Source organism: Ischnura elegans, chromosome 1 (genome assembly GCF_921293095.1).
Source record: "Ischnura elegans chromosome 1, ioIscEleg1.1, whole genome shotgun sequence".
NCBI lineage: Eukaryota > Metazoa > Arthropoda > Insecta > Odonata > Coenagrionidae > Ischnura > Ischnura elegans.
Window position 1 is genome coordinate 121,987,857 of NC_060246.1, and position 18,019 is coordinate 122,005,875.

General features: G+C 40.8%; 1 protein-coding gene across 3 annotated transcripts in view; it reads right to left on the reverse strand.

Annotated features, from left to right (window-relative positions):
• LOC124169052 overlaps window positions 1–18,019 on the reverse strand; it is a 152,256-nt gene that overhangs the window by 24,186 nt on the left and 110,051 nt on the right. Inside the window, exon 1 of one of the 3 annotated variants that reach the window (XM_046547540.1) lies at window positions 3,320–4,782. The exons of 1 other annotated variant lie outside the window; for it this stretch is intronic. In XM_046547540.1, the coding sequence (XP_046403496.1) occupies window positions 3,320–3,405 (86 nt within the window). In that variant the 5' untranslated portion in view covers window positions 3,406–4,782. Of the gene's footprint in view, window positions 1–3,310; window positions 4,783–18,019 lie in introns of those variants that run through there. One more of the 3 variants, XM_046547534.1, reaches the window with a different exon arrangement.

Below are 18,019 nucleotides of genomic sequence, written 5' to 3' on the forward strand. Positions count from 1 at the left end.
CAAAAGTCATTTCCTAAAAATTTTGGATAAAAATACTTCAGATGATTCGTGAGAGTAAAAAGTGTATTTTTGTAGGAATAATTTTTCTCGAATGGGAAAATGTAGTTCATGATCGCTGATTATCTCAAATGCATAGAATTGTAGAGGAACACGACGCAAAGGAAGGGAGCGGAATGACTGATCTTGCACACCTATCTTATTTAATGATAATTAAAAGCTCAGGTTTGGTACCTACCTACTTAGGGATGGAAATATGTTGATAATTTTTTACGGCTATATGAGTAAGTTTTTATCTAATTCTCAAGCTTTGATGATGCACATGAATAGCGCAAAACTTCGCGACTCGTCAGCAAAAAGGATTGGCTGATTTTGCAAAAAATAGTAATCCATCTCCAAAAATTACAAGAAGTTAAAATGTCAAGAATATTCACATAGCTGATTTGGCAAAAAATAGTAATCATCCAAAAATAACATGAAGTAAGTAAGTTAAAAGGTCAAGAAATATTCACATTTCTAAAAGCATACATCACTTAGGAATCTTAAAATTTCCTCAAATTTAAATGTAGACAGAGCGACGTTACAGTGAATATATTGTGTGCGGGTCGAATTCGAAATTATGATCTCCAATAACAGACATTTAAATCGCGAAATATATATACAGATTCATTTCCCGCCCCTCAATGAGCACGTTCGTAAGTTATTTACGCTCCAGCATGATTGCCTATTCCGGCATCCATGAAAAGGTGCAGACGCACGTTTCAGTTTCCGGTATTGGACGTGAGTGGAAGATAAACGATTCCTATTCATTGTTATCCCTCGCTCTTCAATCGACGAAGCGACGGACAGGAAATGAGATACGAATCACTTTACGCACATTCAAATCAAGCGTCATATTACGTTAAGCCTCAGGATTCACACTTTAGGAAAAAAGTAAAAGATACCTTCTACGAAGCCGAACACAATATACCTATGGCATCACACTGTACGTTCACTGGCATTGGCGTAAAAGGATTGTACGTAAATAGTATAACTTATCAATATCTATCGCTGAAATATAATAATTAGTCATATCGGGTTAGGAGTTAGGAGGCTAATGAGTCTAAGATTTTCTCCATAATGAATAATGGCACGACTTAAAGGAATTTCAATGACAACTGATTGCATATTTCCGCGCATTAAACGAAGAATAAATTTATATAAAATACAATCAGAGGAGAAAGCAAGCGAAAGTAACGTTGAGGCGTTTTGAAACTGGAAAAATGAGTGAAAAGTAAAGAAGTTGGCTCGTCATATCTTCGAGGATATGAAACGAGTGAATAATGCGAAAACGAGCGATCTGAAAACGATCGAGGGTATCGCGCAACACGAAACACCTGATAAACCGACAAAGGAGAACAAACAAGAGACGTGAGTGCGATCCAGGGAGTTCTTTTCATCGTTGATTTCAAAACGGCAGCTAGAAGTGGAAACAGAAAGTGCTTCCCGTGCCGCAAACGGAAAGCAATTTTCGTCATCACCCATCTTCATCACGCCGCGCACGGAACACGCTTGAAAGTGAAGGGGTCCCAGACGAGCGACCCAAGGCACGGACGGCTCTTCCGTCGCCTCCCAGTGGCACCTCACACACTCACAGACCTCCCCACCCCTCCCTCCCTTCCCTCACGGCTGCCGCCACCAGAGCCGACGAGCAAGGTCAACGCGGTTTTCGAATAAACCGGTGGAGCAGCCACCCGCCGCCTCCAGGCGACTGGAGGCCAGCGAACCGAGAGCACGCAGACGGCCGATGACTAGGCGTAGGGAATTCACCCCTCACCGCCGAGCCATAATATGGGCTATGATTTGCACGATATTTGGTGAAACTTCGCGAGAATCTTTAATTTAATGTTAAACTAACAAGAAAATTGAGCACACCTCCACAGGATGACCTAATGATGTCGACTGGTCGACGAAATAAATTGATCGTTAAATAAATCATCCTGTGGAGGAGTATACCTATAGTTATCCTTGTTGGTTAACCATGCACCGCGTTTCATTATTATAACTTTGACTTACTTAGGGTTTCCAAATGGTAGATAGAGTCTACGCATGATGATGTTAAGGAACAAAACATGTTTTCAAACCTCAGGGCTCCTGAATGTATTTGGAAGCCTAGATGATTGAATACGCGACTTATTCCGAAACAGCGGCATTCGAGGAACAAACAATAAGCACCCGGCGGAGAGGCTGTGAAAAAATTATTATGTATACTACGATTCAACAGCATGCATTCCTAATGCACATCCACACTGACTTAAAATATTCAGCTGTGGAAAGTAGCATAGTAACATATTTCTCATCGCACCAGAGAATCCTAGCAAGGACTGAGGAGGCATAATGGCTTATGTTCCCATCCAACCACACACAAACACGCTTTCGATATGGCTTCCGCTATACACGTTCCCTGGCGTTCCGCGCGAATGATTCGAAGCCGGCGGAATCGTTTTCCACAGATTCTCATCAGCACCGAATTTGAGCTCATAAAAAAGGCACCATGGAGAGGGTGACCCTCCTCGGATTCGGTTACGAAACTCGCGGTGACAGTGTTTACTTCCCCATTAGGAAACAGCTGGTCAGCTGGCGAGGCCGCCATTCACGCGCGCGCACTCATGTTCAGAGCAGGTAAACAAGGGCGAGGAGACAAAAGGGAGTGATGTTTTGAAGCAGGGATTGGCAATCTTATCCAGTCTGCTGGTCGTAAGCTCAAATTGATAAGACTAGGCGTGACTCATACATGCATATTTTGATTGGTTATTTTCATAAATGGCGATTACTTTAGTGAGCTTAATTATTTTTTTAATTTATTTTTTTAAATTATTACACTAATTCTCAAAACAAATTTCGCCATCTACAGTATTCCAGCATTAAAAAAATGATATTTCAAGTAATATTTAAGATTGTAGTTATCACAATTAATGTTAAATCAGTAAGACCTATACTTATATTCCAAGATACTGAATCAACACAAAACAAAATGATCAAGATAAAAAACTCAATTTTTTTACAGTTAATGGATTGGTTTACGGTAGACTATTATGCTGATGACTCCAGCCTATCCCCATTCTCTAATTGATTAATTTCTCTTCAGCTCGACACAGGAACCTCGATTGCGCTCTCGATTGCAAACACTTCCGAAGTAAACAAACCTCAAGCACTAATTTACCCACAATAGCCATCGATGGACCGCATGAAAATTACACGGGAGTACCGCAAGCGGTCAGCGGGTTGCCGACCCCCTGCGATGCAATTGAAAGCGGTGGCTCATCACACCCACCAGCAGCACCTGGGAACACTGGCCTTCCTGGCTGGGCACGGGAGCCGCGAGTTCCGCCGCTTCTCCTCGTTCGGCATCAGGGTCATCTTCATCATGACGGCGACGGCGGTGGGGAGCGTTGGCCTCTCCCCTGCTGGGGCGCGGGAGTCGTCGCCGGGGCGTCGCGACGCCCGCGAGCCGCTACGAGGGGGCGCCGCCCGGGGCGGAGGAGGGCGGGGCACGCGGTGGCCGGAGCGGCGTGCTCGGGCCCGACGCGACACACATCAACAAAGCACGCACTCCCCCACGAACAAGAGGCTCGTCTGTTTAACTGTCTCGACGCACAGCTGGGGGTTGGTCGAGAGCGATGATGCGGTGCACACCTTCAGTTCTGCGACGCAAGAGGGGGGTAAAGAAAGGGGAGGTTTTATTATTATTGTTATATTGGTTCAAAAAACACAGCAAACGACACGGATAAGGGGAACACACGAGAGGAGTCCGTTATTATTTCTTTCAAATGGTGATTCGTCGTAGAGATAGGGGCGGAATTGCGAGGTAGATCGACGGGCTATGGACAGATTCACCAAAGGCCGTGGGTGCGTCTCTCGGTTGGATAAAAAAAAAGACGCGCTCACGTCGGAGAGGCCGAGAGAGGGAGCTGGCGGCACCGGTTCGAGCCCCAGTGGCGCCCCTCTGTCGTCCACTTCTCCACCCACCCCTTCGTCGCGCACACCTCGAATTCCTTCCGTCCACCTCCTCCACCAAGCCAACTCTCGTTTTAATTATGGCCCGAGGAGCGGTATCACCTAATGCACAAACTACCCTCCCTCAATACCTTTCACTCCCTCAGCCCCTCGCACGGGGGTAGGCCGGTTGCTAAGGCTACGAGAACACTTCGGAGGAGGCAAAAAATGCCTCCGTCTGCAATCCTCAATCGAGCCGACGATGCTTCTCTGTCAATCAAATTCCACTGAGCCGCAGATGAGCGTGAGCAGGTGTGCGAGTCTCTTGAGGGCCACAGCTGTCTCGAAAGGAAGTCCCGATGAACAAGGAGAGAAAAAAAATATTGTAAACGCGCAGACTCCTCCCGAGGTTTGCATTCAGGCGAGCATGGACGCCGGCAAAAGGAAGCGACACAATAACACACTCCCGTTAGGACGCCGGTCCTAGGGTCCTTAAACAGTAGGAAGACGACCGGTTACAAAAGGCTCAGGTGATCGTCTCCTTGCTCACAGGTGAGAGGACCAGGCGGTCGAGGGAGGGATGGAGTTAATCCGAGCAGGTGGACGGGCGCCGGCCGGAGATGCTCCTCCCTTTGAGCAAGGTGTGCGCTTCTTCTACCTAGAGCACCACTCGATCGGAACGCCCAGGTGCTGTGGGGTCGAGCGCACGGTGGAGCGGTGCTGGCGGAAGGTCTACGACGCTCCGGGAGGGACCTCCGCGGTTGGTTTCCCTGCCGGGAGACAGACTGCGACTGAGCGTGCGAGGGACACGGGGGAGAGCAAGAGAGAGAGATGTAGTGGGGAGGGGGGAGGTTCGGAGGGATAGCAGGGAGACCCTGGCGCAAAGCCGTAACGATTGAGGAAGAGAGACAAAGGGGGAGGGGGGAGGGAGGGAGGGCAGGGATGGAGGTAGGAGTGGCGTCGCCGCTGACATCTCGCGGCCGACGGTGGGAACTCCCTCTCTCGCCCTCCAATCAGCTGAGGCAAACACAGCATTCCAGGTCAAAATGAATATGGCTTCTTGCATTCGTATGTTCCCTTTTCTGCACTTACGATTCCGACCGAAACAGACGTACCCTCTCGGTGACGTGAGGAAATTAAAAATCTGGCGACGCGAGGACGCGAAAGAACAATACCGAGAGCGCAGAGACCCTTTTCACGCCTTGTTTCCTCAGACTGAATATGATTTTGTACGTCGTTCCGTTTTTATCACAACAAACACCACAACCGTCGGACCTGAATGTTAACTCTGTGAAAATTGGTAGAGATAAAATTCCGGCACTTTTGTGAGGAATTTTTCAGCAATGTGCAAAAGCTGACATTTGAATCTTGTGAAGTGGATGTGGATGTTCTCTCAGGAAAATTACACCCTTTCCCAGAATTTTGAGGGAACGTGAAATACACCAATGACAGTTGGTTTGGTTTTTATTAGTATGAATGAGGAATATATTCCCGTAGGACACAGAAATGAAAATATTTTCTCACACAAATCCGCAGAAATGAAAAGATTTTTTTTCGGGGAAAAACGGATTCCCACACCTATCCGTTCGGTAAAATATTTCTCTTAATGTATCACCTCTGTCGTACCTGAAAATGTAGTGGAGTTCTAATATTATGTTCTTCGTAGCGGTCTGTAAGTTATCTATTCTCAATTGCTACAACAATCTAGGCCTAGCTCGCAGCCTCCGAGTCTCTAGGGGCTACCAGTCTAATTTGTTAACAATCTGTGTTACGCTTTCTGTACGCCCGTATCAGTTATTGACTCGTCTAGCAACTTCCCTTTATATTTTGTCACGCATTAAGTCTTTCTGCGCTGGATCCGATTTGCTCACTGCATGTTCAAGGTGTAACCGAACGAGTGCGATAAAGCACCTCTCTTTTTCTTTTTCATCCGAAAATCTTCCCACAACATGCTTGAGGAATCCTAGCTTCTTCAAGGCTCTGCCACAAATATTTCTTCTATGTGTTAAACATATGTGTTAGGTTTGAAGTTATCGTAACTCTCAGAAATTTCATCTGACGCCCGGATAGTTGGACGACCCAAGCAAGAAATGTGCGCTGAGCATTCTCTCAGATTAATTTCTAGTTCCCACTCTTGACTCCACTCATGAACATTGTTTAAATCCGTTGGTAGAATATCTAAGTCAAAGCGATCACTAATTCCGTTATATGTGACAGCGTTGTCAACAAACAAGCGTATTTTACTGCCAACTCGAGAGCAGAGGTCATTCATCGTGTATATAACAATCATCGTGTATATAACAATCATCGTGTATATAACAATCATCGTGTATATAACAATCAAAAGGGGGAAGATTACGCTTCCTTGTGTGATACCTGATGTCACTTTAACTACATCTAGGCTAATTCCGCCAAGAACTAAGTTTTTCTTATGATCACTCAGAAAGTTGCAATTCAGTTCACTATTGCTGACCTACTGCTTAGCATAGAAAGTGATGTTTCCTCAAGAATCTCTAGCATATTAGTGCCTTTGCTTCATTATATTATGGTAAGATAGCGTAACGCCCAACATATGAAATTGACCTTCACTTGGATCACTCACCACAAGCCATGGATTTAATGGGCATAATCTGGATGAATATGAAAAGTAACGCCAGAGAAACTGTTATGAGTGCTTGAGGATTATGCTCCTCGTAAGAGTTCTCATCGGCATATTGGACTAAATCTAAAGATCGTTTAGACCACTCAGCGTAATTCTTATCAGGTCCCCATCAAAAATGTGTCAAGTTCGCCAATCATGGTTCCTTTCCTTCAATCTATGAGTAAGTTGAAGACTCTTTCGCTGGTGATTTAATACATAATTAGTATTACCGTTAAAGCCGCCTGGGTCGAGTTGAACTGGAGACTTTCTGATGCGACAGTCACTGACTTGAACCTAGATTAGAGAGGCGATTAGAAGAGCCATTAAATCGGTTATTACTACCAACCCTCCAAATGACACAACACAAAAATACTAAAAGTGCCATCTATTTCCGACTTGAAACATACCAAGCCCCCAGGAATGCACGGCTTCAGTAGGAATTATGTTTTTTTCCTCAGAATAATTTGTGAGTTCCTATTTCAATGGCGATACTAAAAAAGATGTAATCCTGGAGATTACCCGTTAGAAAACAACGATTGCTGCAACGGAAAGTAAAGTCTAAGCGCTTATCCAAAATGTATTCACTCGCTTCGCTGAAAAACCTCGCGATCGCTTTCAAAAGTACACGAGATTAACCGCCAAACAATCAAATAAGCAATGGACGAAACGAGAAAGAAATGCTTACTACAACTTCACCAGGAAAAGTTTGAAATATTCGACAGCTGGTGCCAGCGGCAGTTACTGTAGATGCAATAGACGGACAGGGAGTGAAGCGAGGTGTACTGAATACCAGGAAATTAAAGGAACTCTGAAGTACCATACGCCAAATTTCCTTCAATTTTCCCACCTTGCACTCCTCACGTACTTCCTGTAGCCTATCAATGATCCATCCGAGTCCTTCTTTGGACCCGGATGGATCATGGCCACAGGGAGTACGTGAGAAATACAAGGAGAGAAAATTGGAGGAAAAGTCCTCTGAGGAAGACTTAAAGATAAGTTCTTAGAGGAAGAACAACGTTAGGCAAGTGAAGGAACTGGCTTGAAAAATGGAGATATGGAGAGTTGCAGTATAACACTCTTAGGATAGTAGAACTATGCAAGTGCGTCATTGTCAATCATTTAATGGGAGATCTGGGAGGTAATTTAAAAAATTACCGCTCAAACCACTGCTTTCACGCATTTAGGAGGTGAAATTAGATCATACTAAAAATAAATTACAATGTTTTTCAGGTTCGTTTTAACGAATATCTATCGTTTCAATCTTTTATATTGAGGCGGACGTAAATATTGACCCAAAATATTGGGTGGGACCTGAACCACATGTCTCCCCCGGTGATGACGCCCGTGAAACAATGAATACATGAATTTCTTATTTAAAAAAACACAAATGATGTTTCTCTAACTTTAAAATAAGTAGCACAGTAAACCTATGACGTCTCTTTTCTGTAAATAATGTGAAGTAGAATTTTAACCTTCGAGTTCAAATATACGAGTTTTTTTTTCAATTTTTAATAAGCTGCTATCCGCGCTTTGGGTAAAATTGGTATGGCGTTAGCATGAAATGATGCTGTGGGTTGGGTATGGCAAAATGCGGTGGGTATGGGGAAAGGTAAAGGAGAGTGGAAGGGAGAAATTCATGCAATTAATTCACCACTCCGATATCCGCCCAAAAACGCGAGCGACACCCCTCCCCTGAGTCCTTCCTCCTCTAAATTAATACTGGGGACATAATTTATTCTCACGCCAGATAGTGACTTACACAAGATCAGCCCTTTCGAACATCTATATAAGGGTTCGATTTAATTAACCCGCATGCAATCAAACTCAATTGAAAATGTCGAGGGCCATCCAACGTGGAAGCGAGCCTTTATCAATTTCGTCGATGAATAATTTCTCGTCCGTGCTCACAGGCGCATGCACATTTTATCGCCGGGGACACATTCAATTCATTAAAATTTCACTGATATGAGTGAAAGTCGAAATTCGCCCAAAATTTATAACGCAGCTCTTCCTGAGATAGATGAGAAAGCCATGATTGCATTGTAACCGGAACCAGCCCTTACGTAAACTAATAACAGAGAGGAGGTCTATGGTATCGTTCTCAAAGAAAATGCCACGAATGAATGCCAATGCCAAGAATTGAATGCCACTGTTAAAGTCATTTAATCAGTACTGGTTCGAATGAAGTTAAAGTACACCCTCCTATACAGTTATTTGGTACATAATTTTTGCAGCAATATCAGCTATAACCATCGCATTATTTTAAGCCAGCGATAATATTTACCTCTTCGTGTGTGGAAAACCAAGAATAGAGAAGAGCCTTTAGCCCATCGCCCTCAGTGAAATCGCTACAACCGAAATTAAATACAATTTAGTAATTATTGTTTCAACAAAGGTAAAAGTAAACTCTCCTGTTATGCTGATTTGTTCACACATATTATTAAGTGCAAATATCTGTTCTGATCACCGCAGTAGCCAGACATGATTAATCTCTAGATTGTCTCCAAAAGTTACCACCCTGTGTATGGTCTACAATTACGGATGGGCCAAGAGGGTCTGAAGCTAGCAATAACTTTTACAATATATATAACTATTATATCGTCTACGACAAGAATTGGCAACCCGATGGCAGTCCGCAAAATAATTTCATGTAGCTCGCACAACTATCAACTGACCAGCATCATCACAAGTGGTGAGAGCGGTCATGGAGAGGGTTCAATGCTTTCAATAAGGGCATTAATTATTTATTTGAAAAGCAATTCGTGGAAAAACGTACATTTACAGCTCGCGAAGCGTGCAAAATTGAAAAGATGAACCACACCCACGTGCAGTTTGCGTGCGGCGACCGCTGTTCTTCTATTCTGAGCAAAGGCACTTAAAAATACAAATTATAAAACAACCATATCATCACAAGTTAAGCTTTTCTTTTAGAAAAATCAGTTTTATGCCCTTGACAACATTTTTAGGGACGTAATAACGTTTTACATTAGAGAATTTGGTTGATTACTTTATGATGGCCCGGAACTAGTGCGGGGCAGTTGGGGAACGTTCTCTTGACGGCATATTTCAGGGGGCAGCAATACTATAAAAGTTTATTTTAAAAAGTTATTTGATTTTTCAAATTGAATTACATAACAATAATTATTAATTTATAAATTATTAAACAATAACATTGATAACACTTCTTAATAGCAAACATACGGTGTTTAATTTATTAAAACTACCGAATCCAAAAAAGAATAGCTTACGAATGTATTAAAAATTAGTGGTGGGGGAGATATAGGGAAGTAGCGAGGGGAAATTGGGAGGGAGGGGGGTGGCGAACTGATCTTTGCCCCCCTGACAAAACTCCTAGTTCTGGTCCTGACTCTATGGCAATTAAAAATGCCCTCGACCTCACCGAATGCATCGATGCGGTAATTGCATAAAATGCAGGGGGAGGACATATGAATTCGCGAAATATCATGGAAGCCAACTAATTTATCGCTTTAAGAGTGTAAAAACTGGAGCAGGCATGTAGGTCGTGTGGCTGCGGCAAGGGATTCCTTGCTATACTGGGTGTCACCTCGGTCGACGTCGTTATTCATTGGCGTCGCAACCAAACTTACGGGTCATTGCCTTAACCCGAGTCCACGGGGTTCCGCAACCAAGGCTACCAACATGCATTACCCTCACTCGCTGTATTTCAAGTTTCTATACATCGTGGCTCTATATCAGAGATTGCACTCTAATAACAGGGGGTATAATTTTCCAAAATCGGATTTCCCTTCCTATTACCAATCAAAAGATGACATAGAATCTCAAAGAAAATGACGGTTGCCAGAATGTTTCACATCACATTTCATTAGCATCAGGTTTTGTCCAACTTGGTTCATTTATTTTCACTCTCTTTAAGAGTGACTATCTAGCATATCTTTTTTCCATCTGCAAACCAAAATCAGCCTTTGATTCTAGAACCATTAGAACTGACCCTTCTGCGTCCTAAACCTCGGACTAATACTTATCGTAAATCTTTTCTAATGTCTGGTTGCAATCTCTGCTTAATTATCACCAAAATAAGAGCTCAGGTCCATACATTAAAATTATTTTCATGGTACATTATTAAAAATTATCTAGGAGATGTTTGTCTGATTTTCCCTTTCTTCTGACTGTTACTGTATGTTCTCATTATGCATTTAGTGTAATTTTACCTCGGTGAAATATTTTTGCTTCTTATTGCCAATATAATTGTGCCAGGTATATCTATATTTTTATTATTTAAGCAGTAATTGTTCCATGAATTTATATTTGCTCTTATTCGGAAACCCAAAGCATAAGTAACTTCATTCATTCGTGCTCGGAAAACAATATTTGTTTTGCTGATTCCTCACCAAGTACTCGCCTCAGCTACAATTGGCCTACATCACACAGCAAAATTCGCACTCACCCTAACTTGAGTGCCTATATGAGGTCATGAGTACCGATTTTGCATGTATTTATATTCCCAGGATTAAAATAATAACCTATTCTTAAATCTGACATAAATAACCTGAATCAAATGTTCATTAGTCCTCTATCAAATCTGAAAAAGATAGCAAAATCCTCACCATAGCTACAATTAAAGTAGTTGAAATCATCCAGCGGAAGTAAATACAAACATTCCTCCGAAAATTAATATTTAGAGAGTATAGAGGACACAGCACCTAGTACTCAACAATGTCAAAATATTCACTACACCCAGCGAATAGTAACTGGGAGTAATAAAAATTGGGAGAATCCTCACACTACTAACGCATCTTTCCTGATACAAGACGGTATTGAGTACAACTCTTCGCAAAAAGCATAAAAATTAATATTTTCGCCAGCATTAGAAATGTCATCAATAAAGCGTAGTAGAAGATGCTATTCCACGGGCGCAGAAGATGGGCGCAATTCATTCAGATTCATCGTAAAATATTAAAAATTCTCTAAAAAGGCATAATTTACATCAAAATTTTCCATATTCCACACACTGCGATAGATGCACGATGTTTTTCCCCAGTCTCAGGCCAAGGTGACTCGAAGCAAAAAAATCCGTTGACAGAAGACTTCACAATATGCATCGCACTCAAATCTAGAGGCGACGATGTCGCTCAATTGAAAAGCCTTAGGTGGAATCAATTGGAAAAGCCTAAAAGGAGGTATCGAAATCCCAGAAAGACTTGATCATTCCTAAGAAAATATGGAAAAATTTCTCATACCATGCAGGCTATATGGCTCGGTTACGAAATGAAAACGATTTGAGAAAGAGTCTTTAACTCACAACGATTTAGGTTCAATCACCAAATGCATGACTTATTGATACATTAATACTCGAAATACGCTCTTTTCGTCGCTTATTTTCTCTGCAATAGATTACTGCTGTCTTGTTTATTATTACCTTAACGAATAAATCTTTTGTTTGCGTTTGTAATAAATCCAGCTTGGTGCATATCTCCATCTACAGTTTTTTTTACTTAGATTTCATGCATTTGCTATGTTTGGTTATGTCATGAAATGCAATAATACTATGCAAATAAATTTCAAAAATTTCATTTTATCATCATTTTGATCATATATCTTGTAAAGCACTGCAGGATTAAGTGACTTTGTGCGCAGTCACGCGCACGGGAGCAAAGTTAACTGCACCAACGGATGAAGTTCGCCATGAAAAAATATTTGACATAACCGGGATCCGAATTCGAATTAAGTCAAATATTTTTTCATGGCGAACTTCATCCGTTCATGTATCTTGTGTTTAATGTGCTAGCAAACTGTCATTTATTTATGTACTTTATTATTATTTTTGTTCTTATGATTTTTTTCCTGAACAATAAATATTTTTCTATCTATCTTATTGTTACTACGATTACATGGGGGATGGGGGAGACCTCAACTGCAGAATCATTTAAAATGTAAACGGAAAGAAATCAAGTAATGAACTTGCAAACGCAACCACAGTGGATCGATCCTTTAAGAACGATTCTTCGGCCAAAAAAACTTGCCTCACTGTGGCCAAGCAATAAAAACCTACAGCATGGAATCCGAACCTATTCCATATTTCTTCATTTGCATCGCATTTTCATTAACATGACCCCTACGAGACTAATGAGTTTATTAGCGTCACCTGGAGTGGGGTCGAGATGAAAAATTATGGCTAACGCGAGATTACTTAAATCATTGGTGTTACGAGTTGAACAGCTGAGTGGCTTAGGGTTTAAAGATTCAACCGGACGACCGGCGCGATGTCTCGCACTCATGCTCAAAGTATTCAGCGTGTTTATGACTAATGGACACATAGTTCATCAATATTTTAACTCACTTCGGAAAAAAATGTCAACGAAATACCTCGCTAAGGATCTTACACTTCACTTCATTTTCTGGATCATAAAAAGAGACTGCTAACATTATGCTATACCTAACATTATCCACAAAATATTATAGGCGAAGTGACAGAGATTTCAGTCACCAGACGTTTCAACCCCAAACTCGCAGCCCGGAAACCGTCAACGTAAACTCAATGTGCACTTCATTATTCATCCCATTTTTCTCATTCCGTAGATAATTAACAAGTAACTGGCACAATTTAATTTTACCCAGGGTATCAGGTAGTTGTAATAGCTACACTTCTGGCGTTCCAAGTTAAAGGCTCGGGTAAGAATCCCTACCTTGCCAAATATTTTTCGCCGTTTTAACCGTTTATTATATGTAACGCCGTTTCGGCCCTGGTTAACAAAAGATATAATAGTCAAGTAACACTTTTATCAATTTTGCTTCCTCAAAATTTCTAATATTTACTCTCGTAACAAAAACAAAATTTTTTGTAATAAAATGTAAATAAGAACTTGTAATAAAAGAACAGCCACAGTAATATTACCCTGCAAATAAAAAGTTAAGGCAAGTGCGTGCCGTCACTGCTAATTTTGCCGTGACGTCACTGTTGTGACTCCCATTGCCTTCAAATCACCCTCCACATCCTGTAGCCATGGTCTAGCTCTTTTTCTGATTCCATCTCTTTTGCTTTCAAATATTAGCTTGAGCATTCTGCTATTTTTTATCCTTAATTCGTGGACCAACCATGCCAGCTGAAATGATTTTAGAAATCTGAATATATCACTCCCTTCCATAATTTCATTTATTTTCTTGTTCATTCTTATTCTCCATCTCTCTCCGTCTCTAATCAAGCCCTAGACTCTCTTTATGACATTTCTTTCAAATTATTTAGGAAGAATTTTAAGTGACTGAAATTAAGTGAGATTTCATACCCCGCCATAACAGGTATGAGTATGGGGAGGATTTTTTGGGGGGTCGGTTCATAACTTTTTACGGTGCTTTGATGGTACATATTACCTCACGTCAAAAATGCGTCGAAGGACTGATATGGGTAGACGAGTGACTTTTATATAGACAGATAGACTGCTCTAGATTTCAGATCTACAGTATTTAATAATCATACTGCTGAACAGAATGTTAAATTGCAGAGAATTTTGAATTTTTGCATAAGATTTACATTCAACCTCCGGCGAGATGAACTGCCAATGAAAGGCCAATGAAAGGCCAATATTTACAGCAGATTGAATGACTTTCCACTTATTCCTTCCAAACGTACCGATTGGCCACATCCCTTTACTCCTTTTTCCGGCATCAGCAACCTGAATACCTCCTAAACCTCTTCCCAGGCGCAAAATATACTATAAAAATAGGAATAAGATCTCCAACACAATATCTATACTACCCAGAACACCGCAACGCACACTTCGAAAAGTCAATTTAGGTTCCTGATGCAAGCCTGTGGGGTTCCCAAACAACAAACATAAAGGTAGTGCAATCGCTTACTCATATAAAGACTGCGTGAATAAAACTATATTGGACATAAAAATTCTCCCTTTAATTGATTTTCGAAAGAATTCTCGTATTATTGTAATACTGAGCTATTGTTGTCAAGTACCGTTTCCGTTAAATTTTTCTCTGAATATTTCATTACTTTCAATTATATTCTTGCGAAAAACTTTTAAATTTCGTGTTGTGTTGCTAAAAGGGTATATATCCATCAATATTTAAACCATCTAACTATAGATATTTTCCCATTATACATCACTAAAGGAATTTTTATCACATAAAGTATGTTTCCTTATGCAATGCAGGTGATCCTGTGTATCACCAATTCGAGCAGATGTTTTAAAATCACGCTTCAGGCCAGATCATGTGCTCCTCGGGGGTGACCTTCCAGTGTAATCCGAGTAGGAGTAAATCTCGCTCCACCTCCGAAAATAAATTCAAACGATTCTACAAACAGCCGGTAGCCAGCGTAGTCACCCATAAAAACAAAAAATTCGAATATTCATTAAAATAGAATAAGACCTTAAATTCCAATGACTAAATTAGCCATTGGAATTGCTGAGGTGCCATTTGAAATAGGATCAATCAATCACTCTTGAAATCGTGATTCACCAAAAGAATTCGGTGGATGAAAGAAAAAAGTAAATAACGAAGAAAAAAGACTTTCCTTATTCAGGGATTCTCCATGATAAAAAAAGGGAATTTTGCCGTACATTTTTCATGAGTTAGTGACGTCATTACTTTCCGCTTATTTTACGTCATCAGAGAGAACCAATCACCTAAGGAAAAAATAGTTTACATGAATCTAATCGATAACACGAGACCAAAGTGCGAGGCGCGGCGCGAGGAGTAATCGAGACGCGGTGAGGCGCTAAGAAGTCATCAGCTTCCCTGCGAAAGGGTCAAATCGGTCGATTTCTTTCCGATCCGTCGACGGATCGAAAAACGGTAAAATATGGGTATCTATTATTTCAAACTCTATCACAAGCGATAGTTTAAAAAAAGGAGACAGAGTCCATTCCATAGAGGAAAAATCATTTGCCTTTACCTTGAATCCCAATGGCTGAAGGCATCATTTGAATTTCTGTGATGCCTATTGACGGAGTAGGCGCTGGGGCAGTCGAATGGTTTTCTGTATCGGAGGACATGAATAATATCGTAGCTCATCACTCACGGTTCCTCGTTACCGTGTTGGTACGACTGCTCTGCGGTGGCGTGCGACAGATAGGGATAAGCCCGCGCCCTGCACCAACAGGAACGGGAGTGCGGCGACAGGCAAGGGGTGTGAGGGGGGAAGGGCATTGGGGAGGAGGCGAAGGGAACCGAAAAGAGCCAAGGGGAGGGATGACGTTGACGCGGACATCAGTCACGGCGGGCGCACGAACATTTTTCATGCCTTTGAACTGCATGGATAGACGCGAATAAAGGGATTCCTGAAATTGACTCTCGTACCGCGCTATCGCGGGGAGGAAATTTCAGAAGCCTCGAAATCTATTGATTAGCGATTGAAAATTTTGGTGAAAATTCATGAGTTCTTTGACAGTTTGTTCAATTATTCCATTGATAATCTCCTCCCCATGTACTCGCGAAACTGGGAACTGCTTTCAGAAATGGTAGGAGTCGGAGAGGGTAATTAGGGAGGTGGGAACTACCATAGGATCTTGGAAAACATAAGATGATGTTCTTCTTGTGGCATTGAAAGATTTTTTATAGCTTGAGCAAACTAAGCTTTGCACATCGACTCCGAGTAGGATTGTCTACATCATACAAAGATATTAATGACAATTAAGTGACAGGCGATAATTTGGAAATGGAAATGTAATATGCTCATTATAATACACAAAAAGAACTTCTGTAGATCATTATAACAAAATAAAATTTTGTACATCTCCAACGACTTAGTATTTGACTGAGCTAATTAAAGGCGAGTTTATTGCCTTTATTAATCATTATCAAGACTGCGTTAATGGCGAGTATTACGTTGCAGAAACCTATGTCGGTCAAACAACAGTTTTTTGTGTATTATAATGAACGTAATGCAGAATAATTGGCCTTATGCCACAATGAAGACGGAAATTCATCGTGGGAAGGGGCACAGTTAAGAATGATTATCATAATGTATCATGCAAGTCTTTTTGAAGCGGTAGCATTCGTATAATAATAGGTTTTAAAGAAAACGAGTAATTATTGCAAGTTATTTCGTTTTCGCAAATAAGCCAAATTAGCACTTGTAAATCATACATACCAATTCTATATTTGTTGTCGTAAGGGAGGGAGGTCGATCGAGCCTATTTGGCTCCCGTAAATACACCAGTGTCTTTGTTCCGCTTACACGATTCACTGAATTCCGCATCTTGGAAAGAAATCATTTGTTTCACAATCTATTCCATTTCAAAAGTATACAAAACTTTAAGGATATCTTCCCCAAGAATTTTGCATAAATTTCGTTGCATGTTTTAGGAGTTAGAGAATAACATTGTCGGAAACACTTTCCGTGCGTGAAGAGCACAAGGAAAAAGAATTACTTGCAAGTGATTTAGCTCTTAAAAAGCTACTATTTACATCTCACGCCTGTTAACTTCGAGCCTTTGATTTCTATAACTACATTTGACCCTTGAAAGATCACGTGAGGAGTAACTTTTTTTAAATACAGGTAGATCTAGTAAAGATCATTAAATATTAGATTCGCTTAGTTTTAATTATGAAAACTGAAACATTAATTATTATTACTCTTATTGTTATTATTGGAGATACCAATGAAGCAATTTTATTCAAGTTTACTACGTTAATAATTCAGTCCAATGGCTAAATTTCACTAAAAACAAAAGAAAAATTGAAAGCTTCACATAGAATTCGTTATTTGTGTCTACTTGGGAAGAATTCGTTATTCGTCGAATACCACATGTGCTGGGGCGAACACCATGCATGAGATTGAAGGGAGGAAGATTAGCTAAAACGATAAAATCGCATTATAATGAAAATAGCAACGTAGCTGATGAACGAATCTTTGGCACCAACCTCAGGTCACACGGCGAGAATAATATTTTGTTCTCACGCTATAAAGCGACGGTCTTCAATAATTGATTCATTCGAGGAATTATTTTTCATGAAAGCTTTTAGCATTAACAGAGAAGTTTTTAAATATTCAGAGGAAGGCCCAATCCGAGGACCTGAACCAAAATGAAAACTAAAATACCATTTTCAATGAGTAACTAATTTAAAATGGTAATTCTCATTAATGTTCTCATATCTTCTCTTAGCACTCAAGATGATTACATTTATGCTTGCCACCAGTAATGCATTTACGTACCGCTATCAGTGGCTTCATATGTCATTACTCACGAGGAGCTGTTAGCAGCACAGTGCCTGTAAAAAACACATTATTTTGAAGACATCGCTTATATTTTTCCGCATTCATATCATGAGAACGTGGAAGTCGAAAAAAATACGGATCTTGGTTCGCTAAAATAAAATTTATTCACTACCGAATAAAATGTTCGTTGTCCTCTATTTCATTTAATAAAAACTCCGAAATATTTTCTTCGGCCTTTTTTGCTTTCTGTGAAAGCG